This window comes from Pongo abelii, chromosome 19 (assembly GCF_028885655.2).
Source record: "Pongo abelii isolate AG06213 chromosome 19, NHGRI_mPonAbe1-v2.0_pri, whole genome shotgun sequence".
NCBI lineage: Eukaryota > Metazoa > Chordata > Mammalia > Primates > Hominidae > Pongo > Pongo abelii.
This window is the reverse complement of record NC_072004.2, coordinates 93,451,159-93,473,814: the sequence shown is the minus strand read 5'-3', so window position 1 is coordinate 93,473,814 and position 22,656 is coordinate 93,451,159. Positions and strand designations below refer to the sequence as shown.

Sequence of the window (22,656 nt, the reverse complement as noted above, 5' to 3'; positions counted from 1 at the left end):
GGAGAGAAGCAGGGAGTGTGCCCAGCCCAGCCCAGCCCAGCCCACTGAAGTTTCAGGCTGCAGCTGCTGACATTCCATGTTTGGCTACCATTATGAGCATACTGCTATTCTTTTTTCCTTTTTTTCCATACTTTAGCTGCTCTCTTGTTCCTTACTTCTTGGTTCTTCCATCTCATCAAATGATCTGGCTCTTCACAAATTAATTTTACTGAAAATTCAGTGCAGGTTCATGGAGACAGAGAAAAGTACCTACTACTTATAAGCTCTTTTTTGAAGGGTAGGCTTAGGGATCTCTCTGAAAATTATAAATACAAAACCCCCAAACCGAGGACTGTATTGCATACTGAGCTAATTAAAATATGCTTTTAGTTCTATCAAATCTCTGAATGTCTCCTCTTCCTCATCATCACCACCACCACCATCACCATTGTTACCACCATCACCAACACCGTCATCACCAGCACCACCACCGTGATCACCACCACCATCACTGTTATCTCCACCATCATCACCAACTCCATCATCACCATCACCAATAGCACCATCATCATCACCACCAGCACCACATATTCTTTTAATCAGAATACCAGGATTTAGTCCAAAAATGAAAATGTAGTCTAAAAGGTTAAACTTCGTTAAAAAAAAAAAAAATCTGTGAAATGATTGAATTTTAAGAGCAGCCATTTTGAAATGAATGAAAACTCTGAAATGAACCAAGACATCACATACTTTATACCACTTCGGAGTCTGAAGTATTTCCATACACATCAGCTTAACTGAACCTTACAAACAATGTCAGTTTTACAGATGAAGAAACAGGCTCAGAGAGGCCAAGTGGCCGGGGTTTGTAACTAATAAGCAGTAAGGAATGAACTGAAATCTGGGTTTTCAGAATACAATCTAGTGCTCTTCCCACCACAACATTCTATTATCAAATAATTTTTCCCCTAAAAAAAGCCTTAAAAAGAAAAAAGAAATGAAGCTCATGTATAATGTTAAATTTTCTTTTCTTCTGCTGTTAAGTGGTTTACACAGTCTATAAATAGGTGTCTATAAAAATCTAAGCAACATAACTGTCTTAAGTGATTAAATTAAAAAGGATTACATAATAGCATGGTTGAAAGAGAAAAGCTTTCCTTTGTCTTTAAATTCCAAAATGTTAGCACATAAAGATAAAATTTTCCTGGAAAAGTATTTAATGAAGAGCTTCCAAAAGCCATGGTAAGCAAAATTTTAATTAGGTATCAGATTTAATCAGATATGAAAGTGTGGACAAGATTTACTCAGAGGTGTGCAGAATGCTGTACTGGTACTAACCCTAACAAATAGTAAATGCGTTCATTCTTTATCATCACAGTCCTTTTAACTGAAATAACATATTATGTATTATAAAAACTAGTTCGCAATGCTTTCAACAGTTGACAGTATATGTTTACTAAGGCTTACTGATACCACAAATCCTTCGCTGCTTGGTTTTCAGGGGCAGGATAAATGCTACAACAGCCTTCAGCTTTTGAAAACCAAAGATGCCTCCCCCTCTACTGCATTTACTGGGTGTAAAGATCTCAGGGAGAAAGTACTTTGAATTCAAAATTCCATTGCTGGACAGACTCCTAAACATTTCATCTGTCAACTACTATAAATACAAGGAATTATGAAATGCAGAACACAGTACAAGATTTATTGGAAACACAAATAGTGTCCAAAAGAATAAGTTTGTTGCCTTGTGTTTTTCTTCAAAACGGCAGTAAAATGAGATTGCTTCCTCGAGGTTAAGAGTCTATTAAATAAAGAAGGAAACTGGGGGGAAAGGAGGCTTGCTTCCTAATTTGGGAAGGCCTGCCCGTGCCAGCCCAGCAGAGAGAAACCACAGTAGGGAAAGCCATGGGTAAGTCTCTGCTCAGTGCGGCAGATCTTTAGCAAGCAACTCTTTTCCAAGACGCCATTTTATCCAATCTGAATTGCAGCCAAGAGCTTAGGGACGCCGAGCTACCACTCACACGCTGGAATGTTATGTCACAAACGGACTGGCGAGAAGCAGCCACTATTTGTTCCGTGTTTGTTCCGTTTCTCCTGCTCTACGAAGGGCTGACGGGTGAGGAAATACCTGCAGACGGTGCCGCCCAACCCTCCTAGGAGACGCCACCTCGCGTGCACAGCTGCCTCTACGCCTGCATCTAGGCTCGCCTGGCCTCTCGCTACAACATGTCGGCTGGGTACAGCGAGAGCCGCCTCCTGTAGAGCTGCCAGGGAGCTGCCAGGAAGCTCCTGGGGCCAGCCTGCGTCCGGGCCACCCGCGGGCGCCCGCGGCCGCAAGCCGGGCAGGGCTGGGCAATGCCCTTTCTACTCCAGGAGGCACCCGAATCATCCCCCTTCAACTAGGGGTGGAGGCATGGACGGATGGGATTTTACAGCTTTGATTATCTAATTGCAGCTGACACTAAACCGATCTTCCTTCCTCTTTAAATTCTTTTGATTGTCACAAACATTTTCACTTCAGGACCGAGTTACAATTAGCATCACAGCCACTTTTCTTCTGTGTTTTGAAAGTCAGCCAGAAGAATAACGGCATTTTGCCTATTGGCTGCAGGCGAATCAACTGCGGCTCTCGCATCCTGCCTTTGTTTTCCGCTCCTTCTTTCTCTCTTTTTCTAAACAACTCCTAAACATTTGGCATGCCAACACTAGCTGGAATATTCTAAATGAGCCCCATATGTAAACTGGCAAGTGTCCAGCTTCTTAATTACTTTCCTGCCTCTATCTAAAAAAGATCTAAGTAGCAAACACTGCCGTATATTAATCAAAGCCTCTGTTTATAAATGTACAAAGCAGCCGCCAAAACAATACATTGTTCTGCCTTTGGCACAAGAAGTTAGTAGTATTATTTTTTAAAGATAAAAGCTCTCAAGTGTTTCAAGCTGGAGCTATCCTGCAGACTTGCAAAAACATGATCTGCACTGAACCTGACATGATCAGGTGGCATTCTTTGGAATCTCTGGAAATCACTGTACTTACTAATACTCATCTTCCCAGTTAAGATCTGTTGCTATTTGGCTAAATATACTCCCATCCAAATCAATACATGAATTTACAAATCTACTTTCCCCTGTATTATTTTCTGAGAAGGCCAATGTTTCATTTGCTGGTAACAGTCTTTATCTAAAGAGGACCTGGAACCAGGGCTGGGAGGCACCCTGGCCTATCTGTCTCGCAAAAGCCCTTCCACCATTGGCAATAACTGACTGTCTCTCCTTGGCTACTGCCAGTGAAGGGGGAAGGAATAAAAGTTCTTCCAGAAATCTGAAAACCCTGCCCACCACCCTATATTTCCACCACTCTTGTTCCACCTCTGTCCTCTGGGGCTGCCCAGGGGCAGCGGGCTCTCAGGACAGCCCTTTGACAGCTGAAATGCCCCCAGGCCCTCCTCCTCTCGGGCTTGTTGTAGGCTCCCCTCTGTTGTTCTCCCAGTCCTTAGGGGGCATTTCTAGGCCTTTATTGCCCTGTCTGCTCTGGATGCCCTTGTGTGCAAGCCTGTGTTTCCCATGAGGGATGGCAGCCACAGGATGCTGCCTGAGAACAGTCACAGCATTAACCACGGGCAGGAGGGTCAGCTGGATGCTGGAAAGCTCCATTTAGAATTGTCAGCCCATTACAAAATTGGTTTCACTTGACTGAATTTCACTTCAACATCAGCATTATCGAATATTAAAAGCATCTAGGACTTATTTTTGCATGCAAGTTATTAGAAGTCTTGGTTACCTTCTAAAATGGGATACTTGTTGACATCAACAATGCTACAAAACCAATGAAGCTTCTGCCCAATGCCCGGGCCAACGTGGGTGACAGCAAGAAGCTGACACCAAGAACAGAGGGGATGGCTGACCTGATAAGAGGTAGGGAGTGAGGGGGCAAGATTTGAAATTGCTGTTCTGTGGGGACCTGCAGCCTAGCAAAAGTTCACCTGGTTCTCAAACACAGGCTGCTCTTTATCATCACAGGATGAAGTGAGATTGCTGGTCACTGGAAGACTAATGCTATCTACACCTGTGCCTGTTCTGTAAAGAATACAGTCAACTCTGTTTTTGTCCCTACTGCCTCTCGACACGTTCCAACTTGCCTGTCATTAATTCATGCCACTGGGCAGAGGACAAATGCAGAGCATTCAGTCGTCAGTAAAGAGCTGCGCTCTAGGTGTCTGCAGGATGTATCCCTGTATCTGAACAGCTACATCATATTACCCAACATTTTGATATATCCTGCCACATGCCTCCTTACATTCCGACCAACAGCACACCAGCGTCGCCTTTCCCCACACTCTCGCTGATCGCCTGCGGTGGTTACAGGGTCTTGAGAAGATTAAATGAGTTAATATGTGTAAAGCAATTGGATCTTGCAAATGATAAGCACTCAATCCATAGTACTGTGTTATTATAATAGAGGAATATTAACAAGATTTAAAGTTTTGACAATTTGGTAAGTGAAAAGTGATCTATCAATGCTGTTTCCATTTATCTTTTCCCTGATTACAAGGAAATACTTTTTTTTTTTTTTTTGACAGAGTCTCGCTCTGTCGCCCAGGCTGGAGTGCAGTGGCGCCATCTCAGCTCATTGCAAGCTCCGCCTCCCGGGTTCATGCCATTCTCCTGCCTCAGCCTCCCGAGTAGCTGGGACTACAGGCGCCCACCACCACACCCGGCTAATTTTTTGTATTTTTTTTTTTTAGTAGAGACGGGGTTTCACCATGTTAGCCAGGATGGTCTCAATCTCCTGAACTTGTGACCCACCTGCCTCGGCCTCCCAAAGTGCTGGGATTACAGGTGTGAGCCACCGCACCCAGCCACACGGGAATACTTTCAACATACTTTAGGACCCATTTGTGGTAGTTCTATGATCTTCCTGTTCACATTCTTTGCCCATTCTTCTATTGGACTGTTTTTCTTTTGATTTGTAGGAACACTTGGTATTTTTGAGATATTTACCTTTTGCTATTTACACTGTAAACATGTCCTCTCAGATTTTATTCATATTTGTGTACAAAACTTTTAAATTTTTATACACTCAAACTTGTCAGTCTTTCTTTTCATGGCTTATGATTAAAATTTTATCCCAAGATTTAGAAAATACTCTCTTACGTCATCTTTCTGTAGTTCTTATATTTGTCTTGCGTATGGCTTTCTAGCACTCGATATTGATCTGAACCACTATTTTCTCAGTGATCTGCAACTCTCCGTGTATACATCTGTTTTTCCCCCTGCTCTCTTTATATCATAGTTCCTGGATCTGTGCTTACTCCTGCCCTAGAAACACACTGTTAAAATTACTAGAGGATCACAGCTCGAAGTGATAGCTCATTATGCTTTTTCAGTTTCTTGGCTCTTCTGTTCACGTACACTCTCTCTTCTAGATGAAGTTCAGAATTAGTCTATCAAGTTCCAAAAGCAACTTGTTGGAAGAGCTTTAAATCTGAATTTAATTTGGCTCTATTACCAAAAGAAGCTTTTATGCTGGTTTATTACTACTACTTAGTAATACCAACAGCCAACTTTTGTAGCCTTAGATCTTCCCGCTGCCCCCCTGCCACAATGAGCCTGCAGCGGTTACTGAGAGGCTTTACAACTGCGGGTCTGCGCTTTTCGTGCATGCAGGTCACTCCATCTGCGACGCCCTTTCACCTTCTTTGCCCAGCACAGCTAACTTGAAACTCAGCTCATATCACCTCCACCAGCAAGGCTTCCTTGCAGTCCCCTATCCGTAGTCTGGGTTAGTTGTCCTTTCCATGTGGCACTCTATGCTTATCTCTGTTACAATATCTTGAAGTGGTTGACTTACTTATTGGTTATTCCAAAACACTTCACTCATGAATTGTCCATCCCCAGTGCAGGGTATGTGATGTTTGGTAGGCATTCAACAAATGTTCTGCTCAATGAACAAATGAAGACACACACGACAAAACCACAGTTCTGAAAGGCGAGCATCTTCCTCCCTTCTCAGAGCTGTGCAAGCTGAGTGTGGCACTGCTGCCTGAACATTCTCATATAGGAAGAAAAGGAAAAAGAGTGAAAAAGTGTGAAGCTAGTACACTAGTTTGTCTAAGAAATGGCAAAATGTGTGGTTGCAATTTTCTATAGAAACAAGCTTGCAGATTAATGTAAATCAAAAGGTGAATTATGACAAAATGTTTTAAGAGTCAGATTAATCTACTATTTACATCCCGTTAGGAAGCATGTGCTATATAAAGAAAAAGAATAATAAAGAAAAAGAATAATGAAATAAATAACTGTCAGACTAAGTCTCTTTTCATTCTTTCTTTTTTTTTTTTTTTTATGGAACCTTGCTCTGTCACCCAGGCTGGAGTACAGTGGTGTGATCTCAGCTCACTGCAACCTCTGCCTCCCGGATTCAAGTGATTCTCTTGCCTCAGCCTCCCAAGTAGCTGGGGTTACAGGTGCCTACCATCACACCCAGCTAATTTTGGTATTTTTAGTAGAGATGGGGTTTCGCTATGTTGGCCAGGCTGGTCTTAAACTCCTGACCTCAGGTGATCCAACCTGCCTTGGCCTCTCAAACTGCTGGGATTACAGGTGTGAGCCAACGCGCCCGGCCTATGTAAGTCTCTTTTCTAATTTCACCAGTTGCCTTGTATTGTAACAGTATGTAAATATAAATTTTATCTATTCTTACACAGCTAAAAACGCTACAAATTCCATTTTTAACTCTTTAAAAACTTTCCCATTTCTGCTCCTCTATTGTTTAATTTTATCCATAAATCCTCTCTGTATACTGGAACGGACACGTAAGTTTTCCATTAGCACAGTAAAGGACTATAACATTTACTTCTACGGGAAAGCAGCAGGCAACTGGTCAAATACTCAGTTATGGGGAAACAAGGATGCCCACAAATCTTCACTGTGCAACTTTTTAAAGCTATGACAAAGGTGACTCGAACTCCATCAATTCCTTCCACGAATACTTCACCTTCTTTAGTTTTTGCTAAGCACACTAAAACTTGGGGGGAGGGTACAAAGAGTTTACATACTAACACACCTGGGAAAAGCACAGAAATTCATGTGCTAAGCTGAAAGAACTCCCAGTTTCACTTTGCTTTTCATTAGAAATGGTGTGCTGTTAAATTCCTAAGGATACCTCCCTCACCTGCCCCCTGCTTGGTTAATTCAATCTTAGTTCTACTGACCCAGCATTTGTACTGCTTTTTAATTGAACCTTACAAATTAGAGAAATGTAATCATGAATAAAACTCTATTTTTTTGTTTTAATGTAGAAGTGACTGTAGGAGTCACTTCCACATTAAAGTGACAGATTCAAGTAGAATGAAAATCTATGTATTACTTTTAAGAAAGTTGTAAGAGCTTTTATTTCAAACTGTATCTAAAAATACTTTCACTGCAACCAGAAATCTGGTTACTCCTCAGGAATACACTAATAGAATTTCACCTGGATATGAATTCATTAAACAACTATAATATGAAAAAGAGAATTCTAGGAAGGACAAGTGAAACTTCAAAATATACACAAATCACAGAGTGATGAGAAAGCTTTACTGCACTGTTTTAGAATTTAGTCAGTTAAAAATTTTGAGTATTTTTTTGAAACAGGTCTTGCTATGTTGTCCATGCTAGTCTTGAATTCCTGGGCTCAAGCGATCCTTCTCCCTCAGCCTGTCAGGTAGCTGGGATTTGTGAACACTCTGCTTCACAATGGTGTTTCAAAGATGGGTACATATTTGTTGTATATTTCAAAGTCTCACAAGTCTCACATTAACAACTATCACCTCCATTACTCAACACTTACTATAAAAGCAAGACCTTGTGCTGCATATGAAATAAATACCTCATCTTCAAAATTAGGAATCTCTTCATTTCAAAGATGAGTCAAAAGTGCAGGGAGTGAAGGTGATTTGGTCAAGGTCACACAGGAGGTGGTGGGTCTGGAAAGTGGATTGGGCCTGTCTCTTGACCACTTTGCCATACTGCTCCATGCATGCTGGTGCTCGCCTACGATCCCTATGCCGACACCATACAACATGGACAGTGTTCCTGAAAGTCCTTCCACTGACAAAATCAAACAAAGTCACTGGAATAGTGTCTGTGTCAGAAATTTAAGGGAAAGGACCTTAGAGATCATGAGAGGTTCAAACCTCTCATTTTAGATGATAAATGGAAGTACTCGTTGGTGGCATAACAAGTTCTAGTTTCCAAGTCCTCACCTATGGTTCAGAGATTTTCCCATTCTGCTTAGTCACAGAAAGCTCAGAGACATTATTTATTTTTTCCTGTTGCCCAGACTGGAATGCAGTGACTCGATCTTGGCTCACTGCATCCTCCACCTCCCAGACTCAAGCGATTGTCCCACCTCAGCCTCTTGAGTAGCTAGGACCACAGGCACATGCCACCATGTCTGGCTAATTTTTGTACTTTTTGTAGAAACGGGGTTTTGCTGTGTCACCCAGGCTGGCCTCGAACTCCTGAGCTCAAGCAATTCACCTGCCCAGGGCTTCAAAGTGCTGGGATTACAGGTGTCAGCCACCGCGCCCGACCTCAAACATTTTCTTCATAGGATATTTCCAACTTAGTTGAAAGGCAAGACTCTTATGACCTAATCAGCAAAAAATATAGGATATATAGTATACAGTAAGTGCAAAGGTATATGTTACAAACTGGGCATATTACACCTGTGAGAACAGAATGGAGACAGAGCTGCTTGGGGAAGCCTCACGGGTGTGGGGGGACAATGAACTGGAAGTAAAGCAGGGGTTGGGGGGGCAATTAAGCATGTGTGCATGGGGGGGACTTGACAGTGAGCATGGCACACTTGTGAGACAGTAAGAAAGCAATCCCAATCATAATAGAAAGTAGGCCATGGAGGCTGGGGGCGGTGGCTCATGCCTGGAATCACAGCACTTTGGGAGGCTGAGGCAGGCGGATCACCTGAGGTCAGGAGTTTGAGACCATCCTGACCAACATGGTGAAATGCCTTCTCTACTAAAAATACAAAATCAGTCAGGCATGGTGGCGGTCGCCTGTAATCCCAGCTACTCAGGAGGCTGAGGCAGGCAGGAGAATCACCTGAACCTGGGAGGCAGAGGTTGAGGTGAGCCAAAACTGTGCCATTGCATTTCAGCCTGGGCAACAAGAGAGAAACTCAGTCTCAAAAGAAAAGAAAAGAAAAGAAAAGTAGGCCATGGAGAGTAGGAGAGTGTGCATTAGTAACCAGGTGAGCAGGGCAGGTTTGTGAGGGGACCCCTCATCAGTGAAGGGTGGTGAGTGAGAAAGATGCATCTGGCTGTGATACCGGAGACTACTGAGGAAGAGATGAAATTGGTACAAAATGAAGATTTTTGTTTGGGAGTCAAGAATGAATTTCTTATTTTGTGCTCACTAAATAGATTGATCAATTTTTTGAGATGTTTTCAATCCATAAAATGATTTATGTTCTTCAATATGTGTGTGTGTGTGTTTATATATGTACTTATATATATACTCACACACTTTATTATTATTATTTTTTAAACGGAGTTTCACTCTTGTCACCCAGGCTGGAGTGCAATGGTGTGATCTCGGCTCACTGCAACCTCCACGTCCCAGGTTCAAGCGATTCTCCTGCCTCAGCCTCCTGAGTGCTGGGATTACAGGCATGTGCCAACACGCCCAGCTTATTTTGTATTTTTAGTGCAGACTGGGTTTCTCCATGTTGGTCAGGCTGGTCTCGAACTCTCGACCTCAGGTGATCCGCCTGCCTTGGCTTCCCAAAGTGCTGGGATTACAGGCGTGAGCCACTGTGCCCAGCCTACAATATATATTTTAGAAGGACTATGAACTAGGAGTATTTTCTTGGATAATGTTATATTTACAGAGATAAATATTTAATGAAGGACTATTATCATAGCAAGATTTTATGGACTTAATTGCTTATTTTCTACTTATCTAAGAAACCAGTAACATTCTGCACCAGCAGCATTTGATGAGAAAACTGACACAATACTGTCAACCAATCACATCACAACCAGATACAACCACAACAGGCAGGGCTGTTACATTTCTTATTCAGTTTTTCAAAATAAGACCCTTAAATTAAAACACCAAGCTATTTAGGTCTAACTATAGAATCCTTGTCTCTGTTAAGATTTTCCCGAGGACCATATTGGGAAAGTAGCATGTTTGATTGTAAACTGCTGGCAACTAAATAGATGAGACTATATTCTTGGTCAGTGAATATATTTTACCTTTTCTGCCTTGCTTTTTGGTGACAATCGTTGACCTACATCCCCTCTACCAAGTGGTTAGCAGATGAAAGCCAAGACTATTTGAAGAGACTTGGTAAAGTTGTCTAAAAATATTAGTTCTGACTATACTACAAAGTCACAGTTTTGAAAAACATTGCTATAAATACTTTTAGGTCATGCTAGAATTATTCCCCATATTAAAAAGCAGCACATGAAAGAAAACAAGAATATGACTTGTGCCATGTTTCTTTTAAATTCCAATCTAAGAAGCCTCCTTGCACATCTAATTACAGACCTTAATTTCACAACTATGAGCAGATAAGTTTCCATTCTAGAAAGAGCACCAATTATTAGTTGTTACTTGAAACCGAAAGATTGAAGAATCTAACAGAGAACATGGCAGTTGACCACAAATACTTTGTTCTCTTCCAAGAATTCCTTAAAACTACAGTACATGAATTTTTCAAAAGTACAAATCCATCAAGTCAAGGAGATTGGAAAAGAAGCTGACAGGAAATGAGAGACATCTACATTTTGGCAGCTGGAAAGCAAATAAACAAGTGGTGATTTTTCTTAGGAGCCAAAAGAAAGCTAACAACTAGTTACAGGCAAGGAAGCAACAAGAAGCAGGGCTTAGGATGAGGTATCAGATAGGCTTGGCTCAATGTGTATGACTAAGTTACAGTTAGAAACGCCTAGTGGAAGGATCTGTACCTCCCTGCAAAAAATGCTTGTGTGCACTCATCAGACAGACTAGGAAATTGAGAGAAAAGGGTTTTACTGAAAAGTTTTCACTTCTGGGTTCTAAAGTATCTGCCTTGATGGGTTCGTATGGACCAATGTACAGACCTTTAGTTTCTGATGAAAAATAAGCTCAGCTGAAGTAGCTCATGCCATCTGCAAACTCATGAGCAATAATGTAAATAAATAGAGGGAAAACACAATTAAATTTTAAAACCCACTTAAAATGAAATGAATTTGTCTGTCTCTGTGTATGTAGTGAGTATGGACCAAAATATGTCTATTTCTATTACTCAGCAGCAAAGTTGAAAATAGCAAACAGTTTTCAGATCAAAACAATGTCTCATCCTATGTGGTTTTTACCTGGTTGGAGCTTACTGGGATGATGCTGTGTTCCGGCTCCAGGTAGGGGAGGTGGGCTTACCCCTGCAGGCCCAGCACCCTGGGTTGGGCTCACACTGGTTAGAGTCCCCGTAGGCAATGGCTGGCCTCTCTTTAATAGCTGCTTCTGTTCTTGCTGGCGGAAGCGTGGAGGCACCTCACGAGGCAGGTAACGGGAAGCAGCTGGCTGCTGGCCACTGGCAGATGCACGTTTGCCATTGTTGCTGCTTGAGATAGTGCTGGTGGAAGTACTGGTACTGGTACCGGCAGGTTGGGGCTGGCTTGAACAGGTCTTAGTAGGTTCTGGCACTAAAATGAACAAAAGGCAAAAGAACCCAAAACTTTAGCTAGACCCCTTTAAAACCCAACCCAAACCAAGGAAACCATAACCAAAAACTGAGAAAAAATGACAATGCAGTGCTTTGGAAACAGAACTGGACTAAAGTCTAGAGTTCCAAGTTTGAGACCTAGTTTTGCTACACACAAACTAATCTTGAGAGTCTGAGCCAGCTATTCCTGGGCCTTGGTTTCCTCATATGTAAAATCAAGGTGATACATTAAGACTGGAGCAGCAGTTCTCACACTTGGTTTGCATTACAATCACCTAGAGGGCTTATCAGAGCCCAGACACCTGGTGCCAACCTCCAGACTTTCTGATTCAGTGTCAAAAAGCAAGGAGAAACTGGGAATTTGCATTTCTTTTTTTTTTTTTTTTTAGTGTGAGACAGTGTCTCACTCTGTCACCCAGGCTGGAGGGCAGTATGGCACCATCTTAGCTGACTGCAACCTCCACCTCCCGGATTCAAGTGATTCTCCTGCCTCAGCCTCCAGAGTAGCTGGGATTACAGGCGCAGGCCACCAAGCCCAGCTACTTTTTATATTTTTAGTAGAGATGGGGTTTCCCCATGTTGGTCAGGCTGGTCTCGAACTCCTGACCTCAAGTGATCCGCTTGCCTCAGCCTCCTAAAGTGCTGGGATTACGGGTGTGAGCCACCATGCCCGGCTGGAATTTGCATTTCTAACCATTACTGGGACAATGTTGATGCTGCTGGTTCCAGCACCTCTCTATGAGAACCACTGCTCTTGTTCAATATTTATAAAACGAAGGAATCTTTAGGTGTCCATGAATTTATATGTATTTTTAATTCTGATGATAATGTATAAAACATATATTGGTGCATTCTGGGTTATCTGAATAATTAAAGCTAAATAATGACGTTTTAGTCAACAACTGACTTCATATATGACAGTGGTTCCGTAAGATTATAATGGAATTGAAAAATTCCTATCGTCTGGTGACACAGCCGTTGCAATGTCACAACACATTACTCACGTGTTTGTGGTGATGCTGGTGGTAACAAACCTACCATCCTGCCAGTCATATAAAAAGTCTAGGGAGGCCATGGTGGGTGGATCACCTGAGGTCAAGAGTTCGAGACCAGCCTGGCCAAAATGGTGAAACCCTGTCTCTACTACACACACACACACACACACACACACACACACAAGCCAGGTGTGGTGGCAGGTACGGGTAATCCCAGCTATTCAGGAGGCTGAGGCAGGAGAATTGCTCGAACCCCGGAGGTGGAGGTTGCAGTGAGCCGAGACTGTGCCACTGAACTCCAGCCTGGGCGACAGAGCGAGACTCCGTCTCAAAAAAAAAAAAAAATCTAGCGCATACATTATGTACAGTAGTAATTATGTACAGCAGTACATAATGGTTCATAATAACTATATTACTGGTTTATGTATTTACCATGCTTTTTATCATTATTTTAGAGTGTATTGCTTCTACATAAAAAAAAAGCCAAAAACAACAGTTAACTGTAAAACAGCCTAAGGCAGGTCCAACAATCCAGAAGTCATTGTTATCACAGGAGATGAAACCTCCACGCATGTTATCTTCCAGTGGGACAAGATGTGGAGGTGGAAGACAGTGATACTGATGATCCTGACCTCGTGTAGGCCTTGGCTTGTGTGTGTGTTCGTGTCTAGGTTTTTAATAAGTTTAAAAGTTAAAAAAAAAAATTAAACACAGAAAAGAGCTTACAGAATAAGGATATAAAGAAAAATACTTTTTGTACAGCTGTGCAATGTGTCTTTTAAGCTAAGTGTTATTACGAAAGAGTGAAAAATCTTAAAAAAATTAAAAAGCTTTATTACTGAAAAAAAAATGTTTAAAGTAAGTTTAGTGTGGCCTAAGTGTATAGTCATGTCCTAGGCCTTCACATTCACTCACCACTCACTGACTCCTCAGAGCAACTTCCAGTCCTGCAAGCGCCATTCATAGTTAAGTGCCCTACACAGGTGTACCTTTTAAAAATTCTTTATAGCATATTTTTCTTGTCCCGTTCCTATGTTTAGATAACATAAATACTTACCATTGTGTTGCAGCTGCCTACAGGATTCAGTATAGTAATATGCTGTAGAGGCTTGCAGCCTAGGAGCGAAAGGTTCCACCACATGGCGTAGGTGAGCAGCGACCTATACCATCTGGGTTTGCACAATGACAAAACAGCCTAACGGTGCATTTTTCAGAACGTATCTCTCTGTCAAGCAAGGTATGATCGTACTACTGAATTTTAGTGTCAGCAACTGTCGTTTGGCATCTGTAGCACTGCCACACTCTGCCAGATTTACTGGGAAAGAATGCAGTTGGGCCTACTGTGCGAATAATGAATTTGCATTAAGTGAAGGTCCAAAATCATATTAGAGTAAGTTGCATAAACAAAGATCTTATAGTAATTTAAATTTTAAAAAAGGAGCAGAAGAGTTGGGTGATAACCTAATAATAGGGTTTACTAAGAAGCATGCCAAATGCAAACAGTGATTCGAGTAGTAACTCTGCACGCCGATATGTAAAGTGCAAGAGTCTGCGCCTCAATAGTCAGTCCCACCTCATCTTGTACACAAAACATCATTATCCAGGACATTACATTTATTTTGTTACTTGAAAACACTTTTGGTTTTCTACTCAATTTGTAAACATCACTGGTTTGATAGCTGAGAAACACCTATGTAAAAATGAGTTTATACCTAGTTCTGTACATACCTTTTATGTAGAAGAAACATTAAAAAATATTTTAAGTCAACATTGGGGGGTGGTTCATGATACGGTACTGTTTCCCTTTACGTTGTCAGCTCCAGTCTACCTGCAGTTTTTGTCTCTCAACATGGACTTGGCCATCTACCATGTGAAAACTACATTGTCCACGCTGCCAGTATCCTCCAGGTCTTTGCCTCACTGTCTATCATTTGTCACTAGTGCCTGGCAAGTCCTTAGTCCTGGATGAACCCACTGTCTACTCTCCCTACTTCCTCACTCAGGCTGCTAAGCATCTCTCAAGAAAATCATGTGACATGCAGTTTGGTACCACTACGAATGCATGGTCCTGGCCTCAGAACGCCCTCACTGCTTCCTGTCAATCCTGCAACTTCCTGGGTCTGCCTTGTTCCAGTGCTGTCAACAATTCATTTAGAGATCTTCCACTTCTGAGCTCCTAATGCCTTTACCTCCTTGTTCCCACTTCTCCCGATCCCCAGAAAATGAACTTGACTACTCTGCATTAGAAATAAAAGCCATCAAGTAAAAACTCCAAGTTTTGGCGGGGGGGCGATGGCTCACGCCTGTAATCCCAGCACTTTGGGAGGCCGAGGTGGGCAGATCACAAGGTCAGATTGAGACCATCCTGGCTAACACGGTGAAACCCCTCTCTACCAAAAATACAAAAAAAAATTAGCCGGGCATGGTGGCGGGCGCCTGCAGTCCCAGCTATTCGGGAGGCTGAGGCAGGAGAATGGCGTGAACCCGGGAGACGGAGCTTGCAATGAGCCGAGATCACGCCACTGCACTCCAGCCTGGGCGAGAGTGCGAGACTCTGTCTCAAAACAAACAAACAAACAAACAAACAAACAAAACCTCCAAGGTTCTGTCACTATAGATATATGAGTGTCACCCTGTTCTTTGTCCCACATCTGTTATTCCTATCTAAGGCTAATACTGTATTCCATCAACTCAAAGACACACATCCCTTCACAGGTTACCATCACTTACATTGGGATGTGTCTTATGATGACATGTCAGTGCACAGGCAGCATATTTTCCTTTCTTAATGGTATGTGCAATACCAATATGTCTCACAATCAATGGGGTCAGAGAGGCAATGCAAGAGGGCACCCTCCAAACCTCTGGATCCTATCTTAGGGACTTTGCGTGTCCTGGGTCTTCAACTCACAACTCTCTCCAAAGTAGATATGAAGGCCCAAAACATAAGATTGGGTCTTGGATCAATTCCTTGCTTTACAAATATTTCTCTATTTTTTTCTAGCCAGAGTTTCAATATGACGGAACTGAATACAAAAAAGAAGAGGGTTGCTGTGTTTGCGTGCAGAGTGAAAGAAATTGCATTTCCAACCTCTAACTGGCCCAGGGACTGTCAGGCTACTGTAATTAGCTCCTTCTCATCATCACTTGAACATGTTCAAATATTTAATCTCTTCACAAATGGCAACAATCACCTCTCCTGGACTCCACATTCTCCTCCAGCTCCTCCCACTCTCTCCTCTCCTCCTGCCAAACCTTCACGGAAACTGACTACCCAAGGCCATAGTTTCTTCCTTGCTGCTAAAATCCAAGGCCATGTTATCTTTTGACCCCTCAGTCTTTAGACCAAAAGACCCCTCAAGTTGTCTTTATCAGCGATGGCCACTCCTGCCTTCTTGCCTGCCTACTCCTCCATGCTACTGTTTCCCATCCCCCTTGGCAGGTTTCCTTTTCTTTTATGGCTTTGTTGTCCACTCTTTTATACTTGATACACTTCAAAATCAACACGTCCCATATACTCATCAGCTTTCTTGCCTCGCCCTTCTGAGTATTTCAATCTCTCCTACATCTAATCCATCACCAAACCTTGTCATTTCTATTAATAGCTCCTAAATGCCCTCCACCCTCAAATATCCCTCAATTTCACCCATCTATTTTCATTCCAACTGTCACCATCAGAACCTGGGCACCCTCATCTCTTAGCTGGAGTACTGTACGAGACTCTTTCTAATCCACCATCTATACTAATACACCATCTATGATCCTTCTGAAATGCAGATCTCCTCCCTGGTTTAAAACTCTTGAGGTCTTGTAACGCTCTCAGAATAAAATCCAAACTCTCTGCAAGGTCCACGTGGTCCTGAGCAATAAGACTCCCAGTTCCCCAGACTTAGCTTTGAGGTTCAGCAAGTGCTGAACTCCCCTGTGAGCTGCTTGCTTCTTCATCTAACCACCACATTTCATCAATTCTAGGGCACATTTCCAAATATTTCAACATTTCTGAAACTGGGATGCATGTTATAACTGACAATGAATATATCAGTTTAACTGGCAATTTTTTTCTTAGTGGTACATAAAATAGTGCATAATGCAATCGATAATGTCAGAGTCAAAAAACATGGTAATTTGTAGCTATTCTTTAAATATCAGACTAAATGTCACCTCCTCTCCAAACCTCCTGTGACTCGCCCAAGCCAGTCTAGGTGCTTCTGACTGAACATCCACAGTACCCGGTATTTGGCACAGCACTCAGCATTGTGGATGTTACTTTTTAAAATGACTGTCTTCTTCTCTAGGCTGTAAATTATGGCAGCATAGTGCCTGACAACAGTGAGTGCTAAATAAATGTTGAAGGAGTGATTGTTTTTCTCAAACATATAAAGTTTAAAAAATGCAGACAGCAACATCATGTAAAGAAATTAGTTGATGAAATAAAAAAATACTAAGGCTAGAGGCCTCAAAAACTTGGATTCACTTCCACTAATAATACATATGATCTGGATCAAGTAATTTTCATATCCCTAGACCTCAGTTTTCTCATCTGGAAATGAGAGGTGTAGACTAGCTGACACTCTAAGGCTCCTTCTAATTCTGAAAGCCTATGGTTGAAGTGAAGCCCAGAGAACAGGACACGCAGTTTTAATTCTGTGATGGCTAGCATTCCAGAGTCCACAGATTTCCTCTTCCCTATGTCCAGCCTGTCTCTGCTCCTATTTCCCTGGCCTTGATATACACATGAAATACTTTTTGTAATTACTTAAGATTTTAAAGTTCTTTACCTTTGTATGGAATGAACATCCATTATATCTTTTCTTTTTAAAGAAAGGTGCAGAACCTACTTGTTATAAGTTGAAGTTGATTCTTAAATATAAATATATATATTTTCCTGATAATGACCTTCAGCTAATTATAATAACAGAAAAGCTAATAGGTATTTACCCAAATGAGTTGAAAACTTTACGTTCATACAAAAACCTGCACACAAATTTTTATAGCAGCTTTATTCATAACTGTCAAAAACTGGAAGCAACCAAGATGTTTTTCAGTACGTGAATGGATAAACTGGTGCATTCAGACAATGGAACATTACGTGATTTAAAAAAATTAGTTATCAAGTCATGAAAACATAGAGAAACTATAAATGCATATTGTTAAGTGAAAGAAGCCAATCAGAAAAGTACAGTATGTAAAAAATCCACAGTATGTAGATACGGTATGATTCCAACTACGTGACATTTTGGAGAAGGCAAAACTACAGGGATGGTGAAAAGATCAGGGGTTGCCAGGGGAGTGGAGGATGACTATGCGGAGCACAGGGGATTTTTAGGGCAGGGAAACTGCAATGACAGATACACAATATTGTGCATGTCAAAACCCATAGATATTTATAACACAAAGAGTGAACCCTAATGTAAACTGTGGCATTTAGTTAATAATAATATATTGGCCGGGCGCGGTGGCTCATGCCTGTAATCCTAGCACTTTGGGAGGCTGCGGTGGATGGATCACCTGTCAGGAGTTTGAGACCAGACTGGCTAACATGGTGAAACCCCGTCTCTACTAAAAATACAAAAATTAGCTGGGCGTCATGGCGTACACCTGTAATCCCAGCTACTCAGGAGGCTGAGGCAGGAGAGTTGCTTGAACCTGGGAGGCAGAGGCTGCAGTGAGCTGAGATCGCACCATTGCACTCCAGCCTGGGCAACAGAGCAAGACTCTGTCCTAAAAAAAAAAAAAGTGTCAATAACTAGAACATCAGTTGTATCAAATGTTCCACACAAATATGGGAAACTAGTGGTGGTGAGGAGAGGGAATACATGGGAACTTTATACTTTCAGCTCAATTGTTTTGTAAACTTAAAACTGCTCTAAATAGGCCGGGCGCAGTGGCTCACGCCTGTAATCCCAGCACTTTGGGAGGCCAAGGCGGGCAGATCACAAGGTCAGGAGATGGAGACCATCCTGATTAACATGGTGAAACCCCGTCTCTACTAAAATACAAAAAATTAGCCGGGTGTGGTGGCAGGCGCCTGTAGTCCCAGCTACTTGGGGGACTGAGGCAGGAGAATGGCGTGAACCTGGGAGGCGAAGCTTGCAGTGAGCCAAGATCGTGCCACTGCACTCCAGCCTGGGAGACAGAGAGAGACTCTGTCTCCAAACAAACAAACAAACAAACAAACAAACAAAAAAACCAAAAAAACTGCTCTAAATAATACAGCCTATTAATAAAAAACAGAAATACAACCCACAACAGAGAAGAAAACTTGCTGTCTCTTTCACAGTAGCAACTTTCCAAATAAAACTGAGAGCACAATACATAGACATTTGTCTGGTAAACTTAAAACCACTCAATGTATTTTAAAATTACAATTAGCATACTAACAATTATTTTTTCACACACTTTAATGTATCTGCCTCAAAAGGTTTTTTTGTTTTTGCTTTTTTTTTGAGATGGAGTTTTTTTCACTTTTGACGCTCAGACTGGAGTGCAATGGCACAATCTCTGCCTCCTGGGTTCAAGTGATTCTCCTGCCTCGGCCTCCCAAGTAGCTGGGATTACAGGTGCCCGCCACCACACCTGGCTAATTTTTGTATTTTTAGTAGAGATGGGGTTTCACCATGTTGGCCAGGCTGGTCTTGAACTTCTGACCATAGGTGATCCACCCACCTTGGCCTTTCAAAGTGCTGGGATTACAGGCATAAGCCACGGTGCCCGGCCAGGCTTTTTTGTTTGTTTTCTGAGACAGGGTCTCACTTCCGTTGCCCAAGCTGAAGTGTAGTGGCATGATCACAGCTCACTGCAGCCTTGGCTTCCCGGGCTCAGGTGATCCTCCCACCTCAGCCTCCCAAGTGGCTAGGACGACAGATGTGTATCACCATGCCCAACTAATTTTTTGTAGCTTTAGTGGAGATGGGTTTTTGACATGTTTCCCAGGCTGGTCTTGAACCCCTGGACTCAAGCAATCTATCCACCTCAGCCTCTCAAAGCGCGCTGGGATTACAAGCGTGAGCCACTGTGCCCAGCTCAAAAGTTTTATTCTAGACTCAACAAGTGCTTCTTGGGAAGCTAGGAATATTGGTTCTTTTATTACGAAATTCAAAAGCAGCAGCAGAAGAAGAGGAGGAGGAGGAGGAGGAGCAGGAGAAGGAAGGAATAAAAAAAGAGAACTATTAGCAAGCTACAGAAATTTTTGTGATGAAAAACCCAGTTTCTCTTTTGTAAATAACTGACATTGGATGGCTAGCTACTATAAAAGTCAAAGTACAGTCATCCTTCAGTATCCAAGAGGGATTGGTTCCAGAAACCCCCTTGGATGCCAAAATCCACAGATGCTCAAGTCCCTGATATAAAACAGATTATTATTTGCGTATAACCTACGCATATCCTCCCGCATACTTTTTGTTGTTGTTTTTAATTTTTAATTTTTTTTTTTAGAAATGGGGTCTCACTGTGTTGCTCAGGGTGGGCTGGACTTGAATTCCTGGGCTTAAGTGTTCCTCCCACCTCAGCCTCCCAAATAGCTGGGACAATAGGTGCATACCACCATGCCCAGCTCTCCTATATATTTAAATAATCTCTAGATTACTTATAATACCTAATGTAATTTACATGCTATATAAATAGCTGTTATACTGTATTGTTTACGGAATAATGACAAGAAAAAAAGGTCTGTACATGTACAGTACATGCACTGCATAGGTACAAAGGCAACTGTCCACTTATATTTCAAATATTTTTGATTGACAGTTGGTTAAATCCATGGATGCAGAAGCCACAGATAAGGAGTGCCAACTACACTTGTACTTCTACCTGTCATTTTGCCTTTTAAAAGACTGGAAATGAAGAAAATGCACCAGAACTCAAAACCTGATGGAAACAATTAGGCAAGGACTCAGGAGCAAAGAATTTGAGCTGACGGGAACCTTAGAAATCATCCAGTCCCACCCTCGTCTGCACAGACTCAGGCAGCCGAGATGATCTGGCTGAGATGACTGACCCAGCTACCACTGGGACTAGAACTCACATCTCTGACCATGCTTTTCCACCATGCTGCTGCTAATCTTTCTTAAATGACTGAAGGACAAATTCAGGGTTGTATTTCTTCAAAACCTTCAGAGGAAAAGGAATTCATGCTACAGAAAGGAAGAAGTAAGCAAATCATAAATGAATGTTATCAGTCCTTTTTTCAATATAAACCACCAAATTCTAAGACATTTGGATATGGAATATGGTTTCCTGTGTGCTATCTGCCTGATGCATTATGTGTAGTCAATCTTATATCTAAGACAGCCTCATTTTTTAAGAGTCAAAGTATTCCTAACCAGTCTTCCCTTTCCACCTTGAATAACTGTTATGTGAGTAGGGCAGGACTGGCAGGTGAACTAAGAATGCCCCTTACATTTTTAAAGGATGGGGAAAAAACTCAAAGACAAATATATGACAGAGACCATATATGGCCAGCAAAGTCTAAAATTCTGGGAATGACCTTGGTGAGAGTCTCACTGCCTCTGGGCATCTTTTTGGCCCAAAGGCTAGACCTACAGGAAAAGGGCCAGATACTAATAGAGTTCCAACTACTTGTAATATTAGACTATCAGACATAGAAACCTTCCAGAGGAAAAATCCTGGTAATATATCCCAAAGTCTTATGTAGGTATTGTTTTATTTTAATTAAAAAAATTATAAATAAATAGGCCAGGCGTGGTGGCTCACGCCTTTAATCCCAGCACTTTGGGAGGCTGAGGCAGGCAGATCACCTGAAGTCAGGAGTTCAAGACCAGCCTGGCCAACATGATGAAACCCCATCTCTACTAAAAATACAAAAATTAGCTGGGCGTGGTGGCTCACCCCTGTAATTCCAGCTACTCGGGAGGCTGAGGCAGGAGAATGACTTGAGCCAGGGAGGCAGAAGTTGCAGTGAGCCGAGATTGCGCCATTGCATTCCAGCCTGGGTGACAGAGTGAGACTCCATCTCAAGAAAATAAACGTAAAAAAATAAATAACCTATTTCATGTCTCCTCTCCATAATCTTTTTTATGATTACTGAATGAAAAGTTAAAATGATGCTATTTATCAAGAAGAAACAGGAACATATTAAGTTTGGAGAAATGAAATTACTCTCTTAGAAACGCAGGTGCTTTTTTACTCTGTAATAGCCTTGAGCTACGAGCACAACAGGATCAGTGAATGAGCACGCACATCAGGCTTGTCTGAATGCGTGGCCCACGCCCCTCCTGTGCCCCTCAGAGACGCCTTTGTGCTCTGCTGGCCCTCTCACCGCTAATGGACTTCAAGTCTTTGTACTCGTTCTCCGGCCCTGGAATCTCTGGAGAGGTTGCATGCTCACCATTCTGACCATCATTTCTGTGCTACTGATATCTGAGTACTGTCCCAGTGTTGCCCTCGAGCTCCAAGTCCAGCCTCCTTCTTCAGCTACCTACTGGACAGTGCTGCTTGAAGGAAGCTTTCTTTCCTACTGAACACATCCAAAAGTCAAACAAGAATTTCCTGGTCTGAGTCCAGGACTGTGTTGGTTGCTGTAGGAAGGCACTGGAGCACTTAGATTTCTCACTTAAGTGAATCAACAATGAACTGGGGAAATAAAGAAGACACACAGAGTATTTAAAGCTTGTGCAATTGAGTGGAAATCTCAGACAAGTGTAGAGGGGAAGGATGATCATGTGTTGCCCAGTACAGCAGCCACTGGCCAAGTGTGGCTATTGAGCCTTGATGTCTAAATTGAGATGTACTTAGTATTAAAACATATACTGGATTCTAAAGACTTAGTACCAAAAAAAGAGAAATACCTCATTAACAATTTTTCTGTTGATTTCACATTGAAATGGCGATATTTTGGATATATCAAGTTAAACATTATTAAAAGTAATACCACCTGTTGCTTTTTAAATGCTGCAACTAGGCTATTTAAAATGATTTATGTGGCTCACATTTGTGGCTTCCATTATTTCTA

The 22,656-nt window shown here is 42.0% G+C and overlaps 1 protein-coding gene across 14 annotated transcripts in view; it reads right to left on the bottom strand.

Annotated features, from left to right (window-relative positions):
* TNRC6C (trinucleotide repeat containing adaptor 6C) overlaps window positions 1-22,656 on the bottom strand; it is a 150,204-nt gene that overhangs the window by 66,267 nt on the left and 61,281 nt on the right. For all 14 annotated transcript variants that reach the window (XM_054535782.2, XM_024234662.3, XM_054535784.2 and 11 more), the window contains one exon: window positions 11,345-11,671. In XM_054535782.2, the coding sequence (XP_054391757.2) occupies window positions 11,345-11,671 (327 nt within the window). The remainder of the gene's footprint in view (window positions 1-11,344; window positions 11,672-22,656) is intronic.